Below are 19259 nucleotides of genomic sequence, written 5' to 3'. Positions count from 1 at the left end.
CATCTGTACCAGATTCTTTCCTATGCTGGCTTTTGGTCTCTCTGGTCCCCCTTTTCCTCCAGGATCTCATGATGCCTGTTAAAAGACTAGACAATCAATAAACAACAATTTCACTGTTTAATGCTGGTTGGGTAATAAAACATTTTCAAAGCCTCAAAATGATTTAGGAGTTTAAGACCGCTATCAGTGAGATCTGAGCTCCTAAATTATATCAGGCATTTTTACAGTGAGGATCTCTGGCCCCAGATATCCCTACAACCATTACTAGGTCAAAATGATTTCTCTTTCCAGGGATCAAGCAAATTCTTTTGCCAGCTGCAGTCAGAAGAAAAGTCAAAACTAACTATTTTGACAATCAAACTCATGAAAACAGATGTTTTTGCAGGAAAAAAAAATTTACTGACCTCCCTTGAAGTTTCATAATGAAAGACAATATTCACCATCTTCAGAGTATCCTTTCCTCAACAATAAGCAAGATAATTAAAGATAAAAGCTTTTAAGTGTTTCTCTGTTTTGTTTTGCTTTAAAGCAGACTATGGTCAAACCCAAATCCTGCAAGTTACGCTTGCTGGCATTAAGAGGTACTAATAATTTCATACAACCATAAAAGCAGATAAAGCAATGATTTTGAAAAGCAAAAGATTTATGGGGGAAGGTGTTGCAAAATGTATGGAGTTTAGTATTACTTTGTTCACTGCTATTCCCCACGCCTGTTTCTTGTAAGTCTAGGATATTATGTAGAAAATAAATAAATTTTAACTAAGGAGATATAGGCAAGCCTGCCTGTCTGCAGCAAGGGTTCTCAGCTATAAGAACTCACAGCACTGTTGACTCTCCAAGTCAGAGCTTAGAATGAGAATATCATAAGAATTTAAAATGGTTGTATAGACTGTATTAGTCCCTTATGTCTTTCAACATTAAAAAGCTTTCCTGTGGCCTATGGAACTACTGACTGAAAAATGTAGTAACCTAATTTGTGGATGCTATGTGTTTTTGTTTCTGGTATTAAATGATGTTTGCATTTTAATAACGTTTAATACAATTACCTATGACTTCAGTATGTTTAAGGTGCATCCCTTCTAAGTATTTCTTGTCAGTAGGCACCTATGAGAGAACTAGTCTATTAAATTAGCAAGACGTTAAGGAAGGTTTTTAAATGACAGATGACAAAGGATTCTCTTCAAAAAGAATACCGAAGAATACAATTTTGACCCAACACAAAATCACACCTCATTTGGATTCTGACAACCTTATCAACAATAACGGCATCATTCAGAAGCTGAACTTGGCCCATTATCATTGATTCTGCATATACTTTTGAACAACTCTGAACAGCTCCCCTTAACTCAGTTGTCCAAGGGAGGTGATTAGTCATGTGGTGAAGTGCTTATAGAGCTCAAATCTAGGTTCATAAAAGGCTTATGGATCCCCGCCCCTGACAGGCAACAGATAACTCTGAATACTTACTCTCCATTGAGACAGAATCGGAGAATTTTGATGAATGATCAGCTAATGATTATTTCTGAAACCACTGGATGAAAATGAATTGGTCTTTCAAAATGAAAAGCTGTGCAAGGAACCTAAGAGATTTTATGACAGGGCTTGACTAACTGATGATACATGACAAGTTATCTGCAATAGCAGAGGACTACACTTGATAACACACACGAGTTCCATGCAGTCCTTGCCACAAACCACACCAACTACTTCAAGCCTCCGCAGTCAAAATTGATCACAAAAGCAAGGACAAAGATGGTCTTTTAATCAGATTCCCATGTCATCCTGTTAACACAGCACTAACAGTGGGAAATGCAAGCTAATGTTCTCCAAGCAGACTTAAGATGAACCTCGCTGTCTTGCATAGGGACAATAACTTCCAGTGTAGGAGCAGGAGTGACCTGCCAGTACAATGATCTTTGACATACCCTAGCATTAAGTCAGAAGATTTTGAGTCTCAGAACACTGGTGTCCTTCCTTCTCAATATACCACCACTATCAAAACCACACACACACACCAAAAAAAAAAAAACCAGGCATTTAATAATTCAAAAACAAACCTTTCATTCCAAGCATAGCCTTTTTCCTCACCAAAAGAAGTGCCAAAGATTATACAAAGACCCTGAGGTCTTCACTAATTTTTAATAATAATTGCCATACAATTGCAATTTATGCAATGAGCAAATGCTCTTGTAAACTTCCTCTCCCCGCCTGCGTTGACCCAGCTGTTTGGACAGCTGTGCAGTCACTGGATAACACAGAAGGAGCAGAGGGAAGAGACAAGATGACAAGAACAGAAGGCCAAGAGAGACGGAAGGGCTACCTTAAACCAGATCAAATAGTTTGCTGCTGAATATAAAACTACTTCCATAGGTAACAAAGCAACTGGAGCTAACGCACGTCATTAAAATACTCAAAATAAAGCTGTAGGCAATGTCATGTGAATGAACACTGAATGGACATGGTACTAAAATATCTGGAAATACATCCTGAAGCAGCATGTACTGTAGACAACTTTTATCGTCATTCAGCCTTATCCAACTAAGTCCAATAAGCAATTCAGAAGACAGCTTTCTCTAGTATATCACATTCTGCTACTTGTCAAAGTTATTTTCATATCTGATTCATTATGGAAAATATAGGTAAATGATCCTGTTCATCTTCCCTGATCTCCAAGAGATGCTGACTAGAAAACCCGAGCATTTGCGCTCTCCAAATCTCTCTGCTATTTCTTCTAAACGGTGTTGAGATCACACCCTTCGGGAGGTGCAATGCAAAAAATAAAAGAAGCAAACAAACAAACCAAAAAATCAAATATTTACATATATTTAATCAAAGGCACCAACTCCATTCCCCAAGAAAACCCTTAGAGTTGGATTTCTGAAGTTAAGCACAAGTTCATCTGTACCACTGCTCACCCTCTCTTCCTTTATTACTCTTACTTATCTACTTCATTTCAAAAAGAAACGCAGCAGCCCTTAAACATAGGGCTATGCGTCCATCATGTACCGCAACAGATATTTGCATTGTGATGGAACCAAAGGCCTCAACACGAATGAAATTACAGTCACTAATAGCCACTTCCCTTCACAGATAATTTACACTCCTCACAAACAAACCACTCCTCAGGTAGTCATCTTTTACAGCCTCTCTTTCCTTTCCACATGTGAAATGCTTTGATTAAAATTTGAAAATCATCTCCTCAGATCATGCACTGTGCTTCTAATTTTTCAGCCAAGTGCTATGCACAGCTTTTATCTGTAATATAACAGATTGCCCAAGGACACACAGAACGAGCCATGGGAAGAGTCAGGATTTCCTGCCTCTTAATCCTCCCTCAGACTAGCTCTCTCACATTACTAATTTTAGGGGGACAGCTGGTGGGGGGAAGAGAAGAGAAAGACAGGAAAAAAGATGGAGAGAGGTTTTGTTTGTTTGTTTTGTTTTTACATAAGTAAAAGTGGGTAGCAACAATAGCATGTGCCCACCCCAGAACAGTGAAAAAAATCCTGGGTCCATGAACATACAAGTGGTTGACATGAGTCAACTGTCTCACGGCTCACTTGAACACAACTCAAAACCGTTCTGTGTGTTACACTAGTCTATTTAACTAAGAAAGCTCAAGACCACCTATAATTAGCAGGAGATGAGGAACATTCAAGAGACAAATACAGATCATGCAAAAGTGATGCACCAGCAGCCTGCAAATAATTAATACCCATCTTGATAATGCCACCTACTCCAAAAGGCCACGCAACAGTTCACAAAACCCGTAACATCACAAAAGAACAGGAAGATCATTTTTCATTCCCACAAAAGTAGGTCACCTATCACATTCTGAAAAAGAATCCAAGCAAAAAAACAAATAGATTTTTGAGACAAGTTGTACTCATTTATCATAGCAAAGCACAGCTCACACGGGGGCTTTGGCAGCCCTCTGGCTAACTGGCTGAAATGAGACCGATTTCAAAATAAAAAAGATGTTAAAACAGTTGTGCCAGTAGAAGACGTAACTGCAAACATGTATGTATGGGATATTTAGAGGCTGCTTTACTTGCTGGGATGAGATGACAAGATTACAGAGAGATTACTGCCTACTATACAGGTAACTCAAAATTCATGCATTTTATTACTATCTGTGTTTATAGCAACACCAAGAAGTCTTGTATCCATGCACTCCCCAACTAACCCATAATGAAGAGATCTAGAGCAACATCCAACAGGTACAGCCAACCCTACATTGTGGGAATGGAGATGGTGTCTTTGGGTCCCAGGGATCTCATCAATGTCTATAAATACCTGATGGAGGGAACAAAGAACAGAGAGCCAGGCTCTTCCCAGTAGCATCCATTGGCAGGACAAGAGGCAATGAGCACTAATTTAAACAAACAAACAAAATTCCTTCCAAATACCATAAAACACTTTTTTACTGTGAGGATGGCTGAACGCTGGCACAAGCTGCCAAGTAAAGTTATGGAGTCTCCATCCTCACAGATATTTAAAACCCGACTGTCCTGGGGAACCTGTGCTAGCTGACCCTACTTTAGTCACTTTCCGTGACTCTTTAAATACATTTTTGTTGCATACATTTTTAAAGTAAACAAGCTCATTTAAAAAAGATCAGTCACTAAGGCATCCTTCAAGACAAAGCTTTCCAATGTTTTTGTAAAACCTCAAAACCAGATTTTTTCTTCTCTCAGTCCATGCTCTTTTGGGGATGATTTAGATGGACTGCAAATTCCACTTTCCCTCATCAGCTAGCTCCCTAAGTTTCCCTTTTTACATCAGCTTGTTTCAATCACTTGAAAGATACTTCAGTCAAACAGATAGGGAACACTTCTGAGTTATACATCATCTTATAGCTTTGGTTGATTCCTCCCCCTGCCCCCCTTCATACCCTGTTTTCTTTATAGTACAGCATAGCCTGTCCTTCAACTCATAGTTCCCTGCAATCCATATTATTCTCTTCAAGTTTCTTTTTTCCCCTCTTTTTCCTTGGCTTTTTTTCAGCCACTGAATTCTTTCCAGTTTCAGATGAAAATAACGATTAGACTTGATTAGTATGAGACCTTTTCCTGAACCGATAAAAATCTTATCATTCAAAACAACGCTAGCATGATTTCTTTAACAGTGAGATTTTCATGTTCCTTTTCTTCTTTTTAGAAAACACTAATGACCTTCAAGGATAATCAGTTTTCCAGCTTCTTTCTTTCTATTCTTATTCTTATTTTTTAATCCAATTTTTCCATCAAGGACAAGTATATATGAACAAATTATACACTGGAGTCATAGCTCCCTTGAGGTATCATTCTGGATTATTGAAGTACAATTATTATAACACATTGGTCTGCTCTAAGACTTCTAAAATACTGTTTAAAACTCCTTCCTTACAGCAAAGCCACTAAAAAATGCTATTAAAACCTAATTCATCTGCTTTGTAAAAATGAACATATTTAGCACTTCACAAAACTCAATGAATGAAAACCAGCATACGTTAGTAGAAATGTAGACAGATGATAATTAAGAATATAGGTAGAAACGGGAAGGATCCCAAAATGGACAGGATCCAAAGTTGACAATCATAGCGTGATCTTAAAACCTGAATAAAATAACCTGCAGTTGCTCAAAATTAAAGGTCGGACTAGATGATCTGAGAGGTCTTTTCCAACCTGAATGATTCTGTTCTCTCAGTTTCATAAGGTAAACACCAAGAACTAGCAAAGAATGAAATCTCACATTTCTATGGGGATAACTTCAATTCAATTGTATTGCACTGAGGGGGGGGGGGGGGGACAGACGAAAGGTTTGCCTTAGACACTCTCCTGGACTTGTCACACTAAAAGCGTTATCACTTTACAGATAATTTGAACAAATACTTTTATTTACTTTGATCATTTGCCACATTTCACCCACTTGCACCCTGAATTTAAACACTTTATACAAATTCTACTACACTGCATAAACAAATAAACTAAAAAAATGCTAACTATATACTGAACCCCCAGACCCTCATATTCCTTCGTAAGCCAAATTGAATGTGCAATGTAACTGATCCTACCTAACTTTAATTATTTAAAATCACTCATTTTCCTATAACCGACTTTTTAAAACAGGCTCTCTAGTCTTTCAAACCTCAGAAATCATTCCAAATACCTTTTTTTTTTTCACACTACGTATATTTTACATATAGTCATAGATACAAAATCACTGTGTATTACACAAAGTCCAGGTAATGAAAAAATGCTTTGCACTTTTCCTTGTGTTCTATTTCCCTGACTGAACTTCTTTCCCCAGCCATTAAATACAAACAAAGCTTGTTTAAAAGACAGATCGAAAGACAGAAGGAGAGAAAAGCACAGACCTTGAACACCAGGAGTGAAATTAAATTAGTTAACTGCTAGAAGCATGAAGCGTTAATGATATAGCACTGGAGAATTTTCTCCTTACGAGGAACATTTATTCAATGTTAATTAAATTCTTTTATTCAAAATCTATATTTACCCAAGCATAAAAATATTACATCATATCAATAGCTGAAGAGTGTAAGCACTACTGCACTAAAAGCATCTTTTTTCCCATCTAGTGGAGTGAAGCCTTTAAATCATTGATATTATTTGAAGTGTTCAAAGAAATGATGGGGACACAACAACAACCCAACCAAACAGAAAAACACCAGAGAAACCTCTGCATGAACCAGAAACCACAGTTATTAATTCATTTGTCTAATGAATAGCTATCAGAGACTAGCTCCAAGCATTTTCTTACAAAGTTCACATCCAATAGTGTTAATGAGGAACTTTCACAGAGCCCACAACAATTATTTCCCTACAATAAATCCAGGTGGCTGGTTTGTTCATTTGCAGTCCAGTTCTGCACCACTGAAACCAAAAAGTTTTGACATTAACTTCGATAGGTTCAGCAGCTGAGTTTCACCAGGGTTTTCTCTAGTTTCTGAGCTACATTTAAAAAAGCAGCATCTCACTTCTGACAGTTCATTTTAACTAAATCACAGGAGCACAGTAAGTTCCAGGTGGAATTGGAGCTATGCTTCATCTTAATCTGGTGTTGTGGATATAACATTGGTGACTGCTAGAGTCCTCACAGGCATTGGTCCAAAAAGCAGACAAACTAGAGAATGGTCTCCTCCTTGTCAAATTTTGGCCTCACCAGTATCCTGGCTCCTCCCAGAAGAGTTCAGAGGAGCACTACACTGCTGGAGCACTTCTCCAGCTCCAGGTCTCCAACAGCATCAGCACTTGAGCAGAAAAAGAAAAAAAAAAGTGAAATTCTTATTTACTTACATAGATAAATTGCAACCTCTGAAGGTTAGCTATGTGGTATGCAATGTGGATTTAATTTTATTTGCTGTTGAATTTCTTCTTAAAAGTCTACATTAAACCCTTCAAACTAAAAGAGTTCTCACCTTGTTCACTGTTACCAGGATTAAGTCTAGATTTTAGAAAGAGCACTATGTGAAGGGGCAGGAAGGGGTAGAAAATAAGAGTAGAGGAGGAAAGTAAAAAAAAATTACAGAATAAAACACATTAAGTTCTACAGATAATATTTGGTTGCATTTTAGATATCACCTTAAAATAGAAAGAGCAGTCCTTAATGGAATATATCCCCAGGATAACCATGTGGAATAGACACTTTTGATTAATTTAACTAGTCACTAGCTACTGTTCTATAAAAATATAGCTGAAAATGTATTTCCTTTCTGTGGAAGCAGAGAACGCAACCTGAATTAAGAACCGGTGTGTTCAGCAGAAAGTTGTTTCTATGCTGTTCCACAGAAGGATGTAAAGCTCAGTTGTTCACCTCCCAGCCTCAGTTTTTCTACCTTACCCGAAAAGAAGTAAGGTAAATCAGACAACAGTGAGTACTAGAAATTAATTTCTAACCAGTGAAAAGGCATAGATGAATTGCAGGGCTGTCTGCTCATAAGTGGTACAGAAACAAAGTAAAATGGTACATAATAGAAATGAAAAAGTGACATGGAAACACCATTGCAGAAAACCTAAGTAGTCAACAAAGAGGAAAACAAAGCAGTCCTAGAATGTAATGTATTCTGAAAACCTGGTGGATGATGACTGGAACAGACTTTGTACGAAAACATCACAAAGAATAAGCAGCAGGCTCTTTGGTGAGTTAAAACAGAAATCTGTTAGCTAGTCATCCCCCATTACACAATGATAGCCATCTTTTTTGATACAGTAGGACATTTAAATATAAACGCAAAAAGAAATGCATCAAAGACTGGAGCACCAACAGCAAGAAGAATTTCTATCTGAAACTGAATTATGCAGGCAAACAGTTGCTGATAATAACCAGAACTCGAGTCAGTGATAGCAATTACAGAAAGTGAAAACATCTGAACAGTGCAATGTCCTGTCTTTTTCAGGGTCGCATTTAGGAATAGCAAGCATTCTGAAAGAACTTGTAAGTGGACCGAGCAGCCAACATAGTCTGTAAGATTACAACATTTTTACTTGTACAAGTTTGCAGGCAAGACTATTTTTCATGTAGCCAGAGTGATAAACATTAATCTCTTCTATTTTCCTTCTAAAATTCAAGCTTACTAAAAGCAACAGAATTTAGCTCCCCAGCTTGTTTTATCAATTCACAATGCCAAAACTCACAAAAATAATGAAGACTGAGAACTGACCTGTTAAGACAGTCTCTTCCTCTATAGCCTATGCTTTTATAATTTACGTTAATGATATGGAAAATATTTTTATATTTATTTTCCATCAGGCAGAATCATTTCCTATTTCCCTTGTCAAGCTGCTGGGAGACCGATAGAGAAACATTAACCAGAAAGCCTGGCGGAAGTCCAAGCAGCACTCCCATTCTGCCCACCCGACGACGCTCCCTGTGATCTCACTTGGCTAGTGCCTTGTCGGATTCCTGCAAGTTTTCCTACGTGCTGCGAAATGGTTGCCAGGTTTCACCTCAAGGCATTAACAGCTTGCCGTTGAAGGCTAAATGATTGCTGCATCTCAGTAGGCTGTGTTAATACCTACATACCCTTGTGCCCTTCTCTTTCTTCTTCCTGTAGAGTATTCCAAGTCGTATTTTGGGAGCACTGTGAAATGTACACGCCGAGATACTTCCTCGCACGCCCATGTGCAGAGCCGCTTCCTTCAATTCAGAAGTAGTGGGGCTGCAGTACAAACAAGTATTTGCACAACTGATCTTTCTTACTGGTCAAAACAGCAAGCAACTTAGAGACGATGGAAATAGTCCTGCTCTCTCTGAGGTCTGTCAGAATTTGGCTGGTTTATGTCAATGGGAACAGCAGCCGCCTACTGCTTTTCTCTTCCATATTCCTTCATGTTTTACCCTGCCTCTGGACAGACAGCTACTTGACCTCCCCCCACATCCACATTTCTTCCTATTCTAGCTTTCAAAATCTCTAAACTTAAAGTTTTCCTCCCTAACAAGCAAGAGCTTTCAAGCACTACCATTTGTCACCAGCCATCAAGCACGGACCAGAGACCTATGATTTAAGCACACAGACTCAGAGCCCAGCACTCCCTACTGACATCGCAACAGAATGATGGACTTGTATTTCCGAGAGAAGGCAAACCGTACGTTTCTCACTGGGGGCATTACTGACTTCTTAACCAAAAGATCCATTCCAGACTCATTTTCAACTGACAATAAAAAAGGAGAGCTTAACAACCCTCTTCCTTTTCGTCCACCACGTACTTTATCATAGTCAAGTCATCGATTCAATTATTACAGTCTGGCTTTGCAGACTTCTGTATATTTGCCCATTTGTCTCCTTGAAGACATCATTACCATTTCCAGCTCTTCAACACATAACACTGCTCAACTGCTCTGAGTGCCTTGGCAAGATGCCCTGCCTGCTAATACAATGCTAGGGCTCAGTGACATCCTCTTTCAGGATCCCTCTGAATTTTGTAATCTGTGATAATACACAGCCTACAGCTGCAATCTGGTAAGACCGAGTCCATCTATTTTTAAAGCACCTGTAAACCCACTAAGAAGCAACCTTATAAACGCATCTCAGATTTCTTCTGGGCTTCTTAAGTAGTTTCAAAACTTCCATCCAGACTCTTAAAGGAAATGAACAGCATCACAGCTTTCCATAACAATACCCATTCACAAAGCACACAGCATAATAACATGAAACCTTAAGGAAAAAAATTTCCATTATAGAATCACTGTTGTCCAGTGACTCAGTATTATTTTCAAGACAACAGCTGACTGCCTAGCTCTGTGCAGCTGATAACTAGATTTCTGTACCTTGTTTGCTGGGAGACTGGAACTTACTCCTCACTCAAGTCAATCCGTTAATTACGAACTGCACAGAGCTAAGACTAACTTGGATAAATCAAAGCTTTGGAGGGAAGCAGCTCAGAAGAATTACCTATAAACCACACCAAACACATACAGCATTATTTGATCTTACATGGGTCTAAACATTTCTTTTGAGCAGAGCCTGTTTCTCAGTCAGAAGGGTGACACTCTCAGTTAATACAGAAAAACAGATGTTCTCGAAACGTATCAGGCCTCCCATATAAAGACTCTTCTTTAGGTATATATTCAGGTACATAAACAGAGGTATTTGGCTGATCTCATTTCATAACACTTTCCGATAAACACTCTGGGCGTTTGGTGCCTGTTCATGAAGAACATCAACCCTCAGTTTCTGTCTAATAGGACTTCATGGACGCAGTGGATAATTAACACCTAAGCAAACAGCTACACTTTTAGAATTCAAAATGAGTTGGGAAAATCAGACCTTCCACAATAGAAGCCAAAAGGAAATAAAATGAATGGTATTAATCAAGACACTTTCAATCCTGATTAGTTCCATCTTCACCCCGTTTGAGGAGTTGATAAGATGGGCCGTACCAGGCTATCTAAATTAGATTTCTGTAATCAATTGTGCATTCGCGTCTAAATGGCTAATAACATATCTGAGCACATTTTCTAAGAAAACTACAATGAAATGCATCACCAGATGCTGATATTACACTTCATCCCTTAGGTCTTTTTTCTCCGTATGCAAGCGAATACTTAGTTTTTAAGAAGCCCACCCAGGTGTTTGTTGCTGGAGTCTAGATGGAGAGAATTGCATGCAAATGAACTGATTCCTCAGGCAGATCTTCCCTCTCAAGCAGCAGGGAACTGTATTTCCAGAAGAGGCAATTGCCTCTGTACTACACGTACACTGCCTCTCACCAGGAGCTCATGATTTTTGTAATTAAACCTACTTCTGCTTATGATATGCCCAGATTCGCCCTCTCTGATTTCTTCTGTAGTGGTGAACAGGCGTGGAAGAAACAGATGACAAATTCTGAATCTCAGGTTAGGAGATTTAGGTCCTGACTCTCCACCACAGAGCACTGAAGCAACCACAAAATTTTATGCTTCCAGCAGTAAGCTCAGCCTGCATTTTTCCCATTCAGTGTTTCAGCTTAGGTTTAGATGTGATCGAGTTTGTTTGGTTTCTGGCTGATAGAAACGGGCAACTCCTTTCCATTAAAGGAAGTGCAGCCACACCACACATTAGATAAGTGGGATAATACCTTCCCATCAGCATCTCCACAGCAGCACCAGATGTCATAACGCCAAAGTGCAGAAACGCATGCCTGCCTGTCCTGCAGCTACGGATTAGTCACATCAAGGACACAGAGGGGAGGTAAAAGACATAGCTCAACACGCCCCTGCAAATGGAGAACATCCATGCCAAACAGTTCTCAGATACGAGACATTGTTTTACTAGTTTATGCAGAATCAATAGTGGGAATGGTTTTTAGTTATGGTTCAACAAAGACTTCAAAACAGTAATTACAGTTCAAGAAAAGAATTGTTCTATTTCAGCTTGAGACCCTGAGAGTGAACATTAAAAAAAGGAGAGAGTCCCGGTGTTGAAGAAGTACCACAGACTGCTCTAGAGATACTTTTGAAAAGGTAGCTTACAGTGATCACCGATAACCTGGGTGGTATGATAAAAATCACCTCATTAAAGGACAATTAAATAGCAGACAAGAAAAACATGGCAATCACTAAATTGAACCTAGAAATTTTTATCATTCTGCAAAGAAGTATTTAAATTCGTCTTTGAAACACTAATTCTTTTAATACTGCTTGCTCTTGTCAGCATTTTCTCAAAATCACTTCATAACTCTAATTATTCTGCAGTGTTTGAACAGATTTATTATGGCTTTTATTAAATGCAAACAAACAAAAATACACACACGTTATAACTTCTTTTATTTTCAAGTCAATTAAATATCTGTATGCTTATTTAGAAAAGACTGCATCTGCTTTCCATGGGCTCTAAGGCTTAGTCACTTGTTTCCTATTTACAATAAATTGTTTCAAATCAAACTTTAAAAGTCCACATAATTATCACAATAAAACACCTATTAACACATGCAATGCAAAATGAAATCCAAACATTTAAGAGAGAGTAGGTGTTTTGGATCCTTTCCATAGGAAACAGTTGTGTTGGTTTTTTATAAAGAAACTATAAACGCATCCCAAGCAAAATGAAGCCATCCTATGTCATCCTAGCAACTGACTGGAGTTAATCAAAAATGGAAAAAGCGGAAAGGGAAAGGGCATTAGTTTGCAGCCAAAAGAGGCTGACACTGACTAACTTGGTTTACTCACTGCAGTTTACAATTTGTAAAACTGGTCAGTAAAGGGGAACAAAAATTACTGTATTTCAACAGAATGCAATGTATTTGCAGTGGTTTCTCTGTATTACTGTGAGCTTCTATATTACTGTGAGCTTCTATATTACTGTGAGCTTCTATATTACTGTGAGCTTCAGACAAAAATTAAAAAACCCTAGTATGTCTAAAGAAATCCTAAGGGATTTAGGATCCAATTAATTGTCTGAAAAATATTGCAGAATATACATACACATATCCAAATCTGTAATTCATTCTGTGGGAGATGAGTAAGCAAGTAATACAAAGCTTAATTTAAAAAAAATGTTTAAAAAGATAATATTTCAATGCATAAATTGACTTATTTTTCTTTTCTGGGACAGGTGAATTTAAAAATATTGAAAGCCTATTCCTTCTCTCTTGATATTTTCATCTTTTATATCGCTATTTCCCAAATAACTTTGAACCACAGTATCTCCTGTTTGACAGAACTCCAGAGGAGTGGAGTCCAACTTAAAAGGTTCTGTGTGACATCTGCAGCTCCAAATGCTCAGAAGGGAACAAAAGGAGGAGCTGAGCTGAGCATATTTGTCTAAATTTTACTCGGCAGTTTGCTTCAGAAAGGATTGTCAGAAAACACAGGTATATCTGCAATCATCCTCAGTTCCTGAAGCATACCTTAAGCTAACTTCTTTTACCACAAACAAGTTTGAGAATGCTATTTTAACCATATAGATATATAAAAGTCTCAACACTGAAAAAAGCACTGCATGTGAAGGCATGCTTTAGCTCAGACCATGTGCAGACCAAAGAGACAGCAGTAATTTTGTATTTTGCCTTCCATGAGTCTTGTATACTTTTGATACTCACATAGTAGAGCCATTAAACTACTACAGATACTGGTTTTATACATTTTTGTATTTTCTGAGCAACATTCTACTTCACATCTCTACCACTGTCTATTTCAGAATGTTTCTGCAGCTGATGAAAAGACTTCAAGTGATAAAAAAACTTGATTCATGAACTCAATTTTTTATAATAATTTTTGTTTTTTAAAAAGGCTCTACTTCTCTTAACTAACTGGAGTGGACAGTGTGCTGATAAACTTCCAGTGACACTGGGTTCAGCACTGAAGAATATCAAGAACATAAAGACTGCTCAGCAGTCTTTAAAGCAAGCACAATCTTCTTTCAATATCATACAACTGTAACAGTAAAAATAAAACTGTGATCTATTTAACTACAAGAGCTCTTGCTACACTCTATGGCCTTATGAATAGAGCCTTGATATGGGAAGTAAAATGCCTGGTTTCCCACAATAATACCAGTGAGAGAGAATGTGCCGAACAGCCCCATATATCATCATAAGAATTCAATATCCAAGACATTTTCTGTTCACTGTGCTTGAATTCAGAGAAAGACAAGATAAGGTTAGCAAAACACAGCAGAGATTACTTGTCACTTTAAAGCATCTCCCTGTGTTAACTGTTTTGTGTTGTAAGCTCTGAAGTACCAACACACTTTCCCGGACTGCGCTGAGAAGTAGCAGCTGAGCAGTTCGGTGATGAAGTACACGGCATCTCAAGTGGGTGATAGCTACAAGTGCTTGCAAGTATTATTTATAAAATACAAAGTAAAGTCCAGCCATTCCTGAAGCAAAGGGGTGTCAGCTCGGGTGGAGAGCCAGATAGATCAAGAGTGCAGTAAGGTAACACAGCCTTCTGTGTAATGTAATGGAGCCGAACACAGAGGGGGAAAACAATGCTCAGAGCAAAAGCAAGCTAAGAAATTTCTGAATCTTTTCTAGCAGCTACTTCCTCTCTCCCTTCTTACTGCTTTCTGCACAGCTCCAGGATAAATATGAAGTACTTCAGTCATCCTACTCCCACAATTCTAGGCATCCTGGTATGGGTGAGGGATTGTAAACCTGGCAAAGTGCAAGTCAGGACAGCAAATCCATGTTCTCTGGTAAACCTGGGGGCAGCCAGCAACCATCAAGAGCTAGTCCTTCCTTTTGGTCCTTTTAGAGTTTCCAGGCTCAGGCTTGCTAAGATTTGACTCTCTCCAGTCCACCAGAAAACATCAGTGTCACTTCACAGGTATAATGAGAGATGAGCCAAATGCAGCCTGGGACCTAGAATCAACAGTCCACTCTTACAAAAAAAATTTAAAAAAATAAAAATAAAAAAAGGAAGCTTAAAAGCTGGTTGTGGTGATCAACCCACCCCTTTAAACTGAGAGCTGTGTACCGTAGTCTACTGCTGCTCCTTTCCTCCAGGCTGCTCCAGTGATGTAAACCACAGTGAAGAATCTTCACAGGGTCAAAACAGAATGAAAAGGGATTTCAAATATTATGTTACTAAGCAGTAGCACGCTGTTGGAAAATAAAATGTAATTTATGTCTCAGCACAGATATGGAGTCTGTTAAGCTAGTCCCAGAGAGCATTTCTAGAGCACAAAGCAGAACAGAGTTTATTACAGAGATGATTAGCAACTAAACACATTTACTTAATGTGGTTTTTACAACCTAAACATCACCCACGTATGCAGTATACCAACTAAAGATTTTGACTTGTCAACACTGCAACACTGAAATATAATCAAGAGATGGTGTAAACACAGTCTCAAACAACACAGGGGTATGGATAAGATCATTTCTGTCTACTTAATTACAGGTAGCTGGCAGTAGGTTTTAAAGTTTTACTAATATGAGCTAAACTATAACTTTTAGTTCACAACATATACAGCTGCCTGTTAGATTCATTTTAAAATACTCTATCAGAACATGAAAAATGCCCCAGTGATCCATTTAGCTCCATATCACATGTCCAACAGTGGGAACATTTAGGAAAGCAGAAAGCTCTGGCACGTCCCTGGGTCATTTCCCTGCGAAGTCCCTCAGCATTCAACATCCAGTGCTCAGTGGCCTAGATCCTGGCCTCCTGTTGAACAAGACTGCCACTTGTGGACAAAGAAAGAAAACAACTCTACAGTAGTTTTCAGTTCAAATATAAGCATTATATATATATATGCTTATATATATATGTATGATTTCTTTTTCTAGGCCATCGCAGATATGCTTAAGAAAGCAAAACTAGTTTTTGTCATTTTGCTATTGCTCCACTAAGACACAACAAATATCAGAGTTTTCTATTAGTGCCTTTCTATTACTTATCATTTCACTCAAAGTCTTCTGTATTTTGATTGCAGAGGGATCTTATGCTCAGGTAACAGCACAACTTAATATCATTATTCCACCTCTCTGTGGATCTTGCCAACTTTTCCAGGAAAAAATACAGAAAAACTAGGACATATAATTCTAATACTTGCTTTACAGAAGGTGAATATCAGTGCAAAGAACAAGGCAAAAAAATGATAAGGCTGGTAGCTTGTTGTAAAGCTTCAGAGAAGAAAGCTGAGGCAAATTTTGTTTCTGCTTCATGGATTCACAAACAGAGGCCTAAACAAGGTTCCCAAGGATAAAAATAAATAAAGCAATATTTTCCTGGATGGTGTGTGCCCTCCAGGACAAACATTTTATGATGCTACAAGGAAAGTGAAAGTTAGAGCCAGGACCTTATTATAACAGCCGTTTTTCTTCCCTCAAACTTAGCAAAACACCACATTATCTTATTAGAGTAGGTTTCAGAACTTTGCTTTTTTTGAAAACTACAAATCTGTTCCTTTCTTGTTGCTGTGAGAGCACAATGGGAATCAGCTTAAAATGATAAAGCAGTATCTTCAGCCTGAAATCATTTTCTTAACCAAAATTACAACAATCTGATATTGTCACATCAAGCACTTTGCCACACAGATTGGCAAACTAAGGTCTGAACAGGTCGATCCTAGAAAGACGTTGTATCCCCCACAATTCAGCAAAGCATGGTGATATTTGCTTCAAATTAAACCCTCCATGGTCCCATTGAACTTCAAGTTTGAATGATCTGTTCGGTAACAGGCCAAAAGGAACAAATACAAATTCAGAAAACATGGGTTCCTAAACTCCAATTGGCATTTCTGGGTTTTTGCCCTCACAGATGGATGTGCTTGGAAAACAAAGTCTCCAAGTGAAACATTTTTACAGGAGTCACAGGAAAAACTACACACCGCATCCTTCCTCAGCGATCACCTCTCCTGGTGACCAACGAGGGCTTCCACGGCCAGGTAGGCCCCTACTGTGGGGCCCTACCGTGCCAGCGGCCATCAGCAGGGCACAACCCACCGGAGAGGCACCACAAAGACTCCCGAGGCATCCCCGTTCTGTGTCTGGGGAGCACCACCACTGACTTGTCTCTAGGCCAAGCAGCGCAAGGATTTAAGGGTTTGATGGTTCAAAGTCTGATGAATCCCAAATGCCCCGGAACAATAAAGTACAAGCATGCAGATTCTGACAAGGAAAAAGAAAAGTCTAAGGTATTTTGTGTTCTTGGAGGTAAAAACCTTCCTCGATTTACTGATTCACATCAGCACACACACACAGTCTGTTTTCATTTGCTATCTCTACACAGATTAAAAAAAAAAAAATCCGAAGTACATGACCTTAGACTTTTATCACATATTATCGACAATGTAATGGACAATGAATCCATTCTCCTAGATTAGTCAACCAAAACATTCACTTCTTAATAGGAAACACAGATTAGTCAACTGTACGAATAGTTATTATTTACCAATCTTTGAAACAGGATATTCTTCAATTTTATGGCTTCCAAATGTACAATCCAGTAACAATCCTGACCTTTGGTATTAAAACATCATTTTGAAATGATAAATGGATGCTGTTCAGTTGAGAGATCTCCATACACAGATCCCCTGTTTTCAAGTTCACAGAATACAAAGGAAGGACACAATGCAGGTGCATATTTATTTCCTAACATTTAGATGTGTTTTCAGCAGTTGTCCATCACTGTAACCGTATTATAGATCAATTACTTGATTTTGTTTTATGGCCATCTTCTTCCTAGGTTCTTTCTGGCTCCAAAATTCTGCAATAAGATTACCTTTCACTGAACATATTTCAGGAGCACAAATTACATATTCTCTTGCCTTAACTGAAAACTGGGAATGCAGACAAATAGAAGGTACAAGATTTTCTGCTACGGACTCTTTAGGACACTCATTTCCGCTAAGATGACCATTATTCTATCAGACCATTATTCTGTCAAACACAGCTTCAGATACGTTTACTGCTCAACATCTGATAGTTTAGATTTGCATCAACTCACAGCTAATGGACTACGTAACTACAAGGGAAGACAAGTATCAAAAAAGAAAAAAGGATGAGTTGATCTGTTGCATGATGATGAATCAAGATGCCTGTATATATTGCTTTTAAAAATTGTGTGCGTTCAGAAACATGCTTAGATCGTGCAAATCACTATTTAACACGCCTGCAACAATGGTTTTCTGAGGAAAATTTCCATGAATAGTGAGAACTTCAGCAGTAACATAGAGTGACATTCACATGGGACAAAACTGTGAATGCTTCACTACTAATTTTATACACTGGCTTGCATATTTTGTCCTATTGCTCCAACCGGCTTTCACCACTGTCAATCTTTATTTTTAGCTGAGGACTTATGTGTATATATTACTTTTTTTTTTTTTTATTTTTTTAAGACAAGACGACTTTATATAATGATGCATTTCAACAGAATTATTGAAATTACTGAATATTCTAGCTACTCCAGACTAAGTTTGAAAATTTTATTTTCTTACTTTAAACAATAAATTTAAACAGTGATTCACTGTTTAAAAACCCAATGGCATTGTTTGCCCTGGTCTACGTTCACTACTACTGGAAAAAACTGAGGATGAAAAGAAATTCTCCTTTGCTATATATAATTTAATGAAGAGTTATGCAACACCAGAAGATAAACATTTAGTTTAAAAGGGCTTATGGGCCCCAGGGATCTCTCTATTTCCTAGAAATAACACCATTATACTGAAATAGCAGCTGCTCCTTACCTGAAAAGAGTTCATGCACTGAAGTGAAGGGGGCAGAGAGGTGGTACTCAATCCCAGTATCAGCAATAATTCCAGACAAGTTTCTGATGGAAACTTTAAGGGATGAACTCCAAAATCATTTTCCCACGCATCAGCAAGGCTGTAAATTAAAAGAAATATATTTATATATATAAAATATACCTGAAAACCAAGTATTTCAAACGAATACTAGGATGTGCCATAGTATTGTGATAAAAGATTCTCCTCGCTTGTCACTCCTCTCCTTGTAAGTCACAGGTGTTTCTGCCAGAAATACCAGGTGCATTTAGAGCACTTTATACCTACTGCCAATTTTACAGAAAGATACATAACTTGAAAGGAAAACTTAGCATACACTAGAACAATTCACTCACATTTCTTACTCCAAGTTGAATATTTCTGAACCAAATGTTAACTGCCACTAGCAAATTCCCATCATATGGTGTTTTTACACATAGAGCATTCTAACTGGAAAATAATGCCTCCACTTTTTGTCCTTTCACTTCTGAAAACACAGGAGGGACAGACGTGATTTCAAAAATTGATATTTATGATGCTCTCATTGTAACCTTACTAACACTAAGCACACCCAGTTCCTTTTATAAAGCTTTCTGCTTTAGATGTA

General features: G+C 38.1%; 1 protein-coding gene across 2 annotated transcripts in view; it reads right to left on the bottom strand.

Moving 5' to 3' along the window:
• Positions 1 to 19259, bottom strand: part of UBE3D (ubiquitin protein ligase E3D) — an 82273-nt gene that overhangs the window by 16887 nt on the left and 46127 nt on the right. Inside the window, exons 9-10 of one of the 2 annotated variants that reach the window (XR_013948694.1) lie at positions 18617 to 18755; positions 7165 to 7252 (exon numbers count right to left, since the gene is read on the bottom strand). Coding sequence is in view for 1 of the 2 variants with exons in the window: in XM_080585666.1 (XP_080441792.1) it covers positions 18617 to 18755 (139 nt within the window). In the remaining variant the exon portion in view is untranslated. The remainder of the gene's footprint in view (positions 1 to 7164; positions 7253 to 18616; positions 18756 to 19259) is intronic. The other variant, XM_080585666.1, reaches the window with a different exon arrangement.

Source organism: Anser brachyrhynchus (genome assembly GCF_964034855.1).
Source record: "Anser brachyrhynchus genome assembly, chromosome: 3".
In the NCBI taxonomy this organism is placed as follows: Eukaryota; Metazoa; Chordata; class Aves; order Anseriformes; family Anatidae; genus Anser; species Anser brachyrhynchus.
Note: the sequence above shows the minus strand (reverse complement) of the source record. Positions and strands in the feature narration are given on the sequence as shown.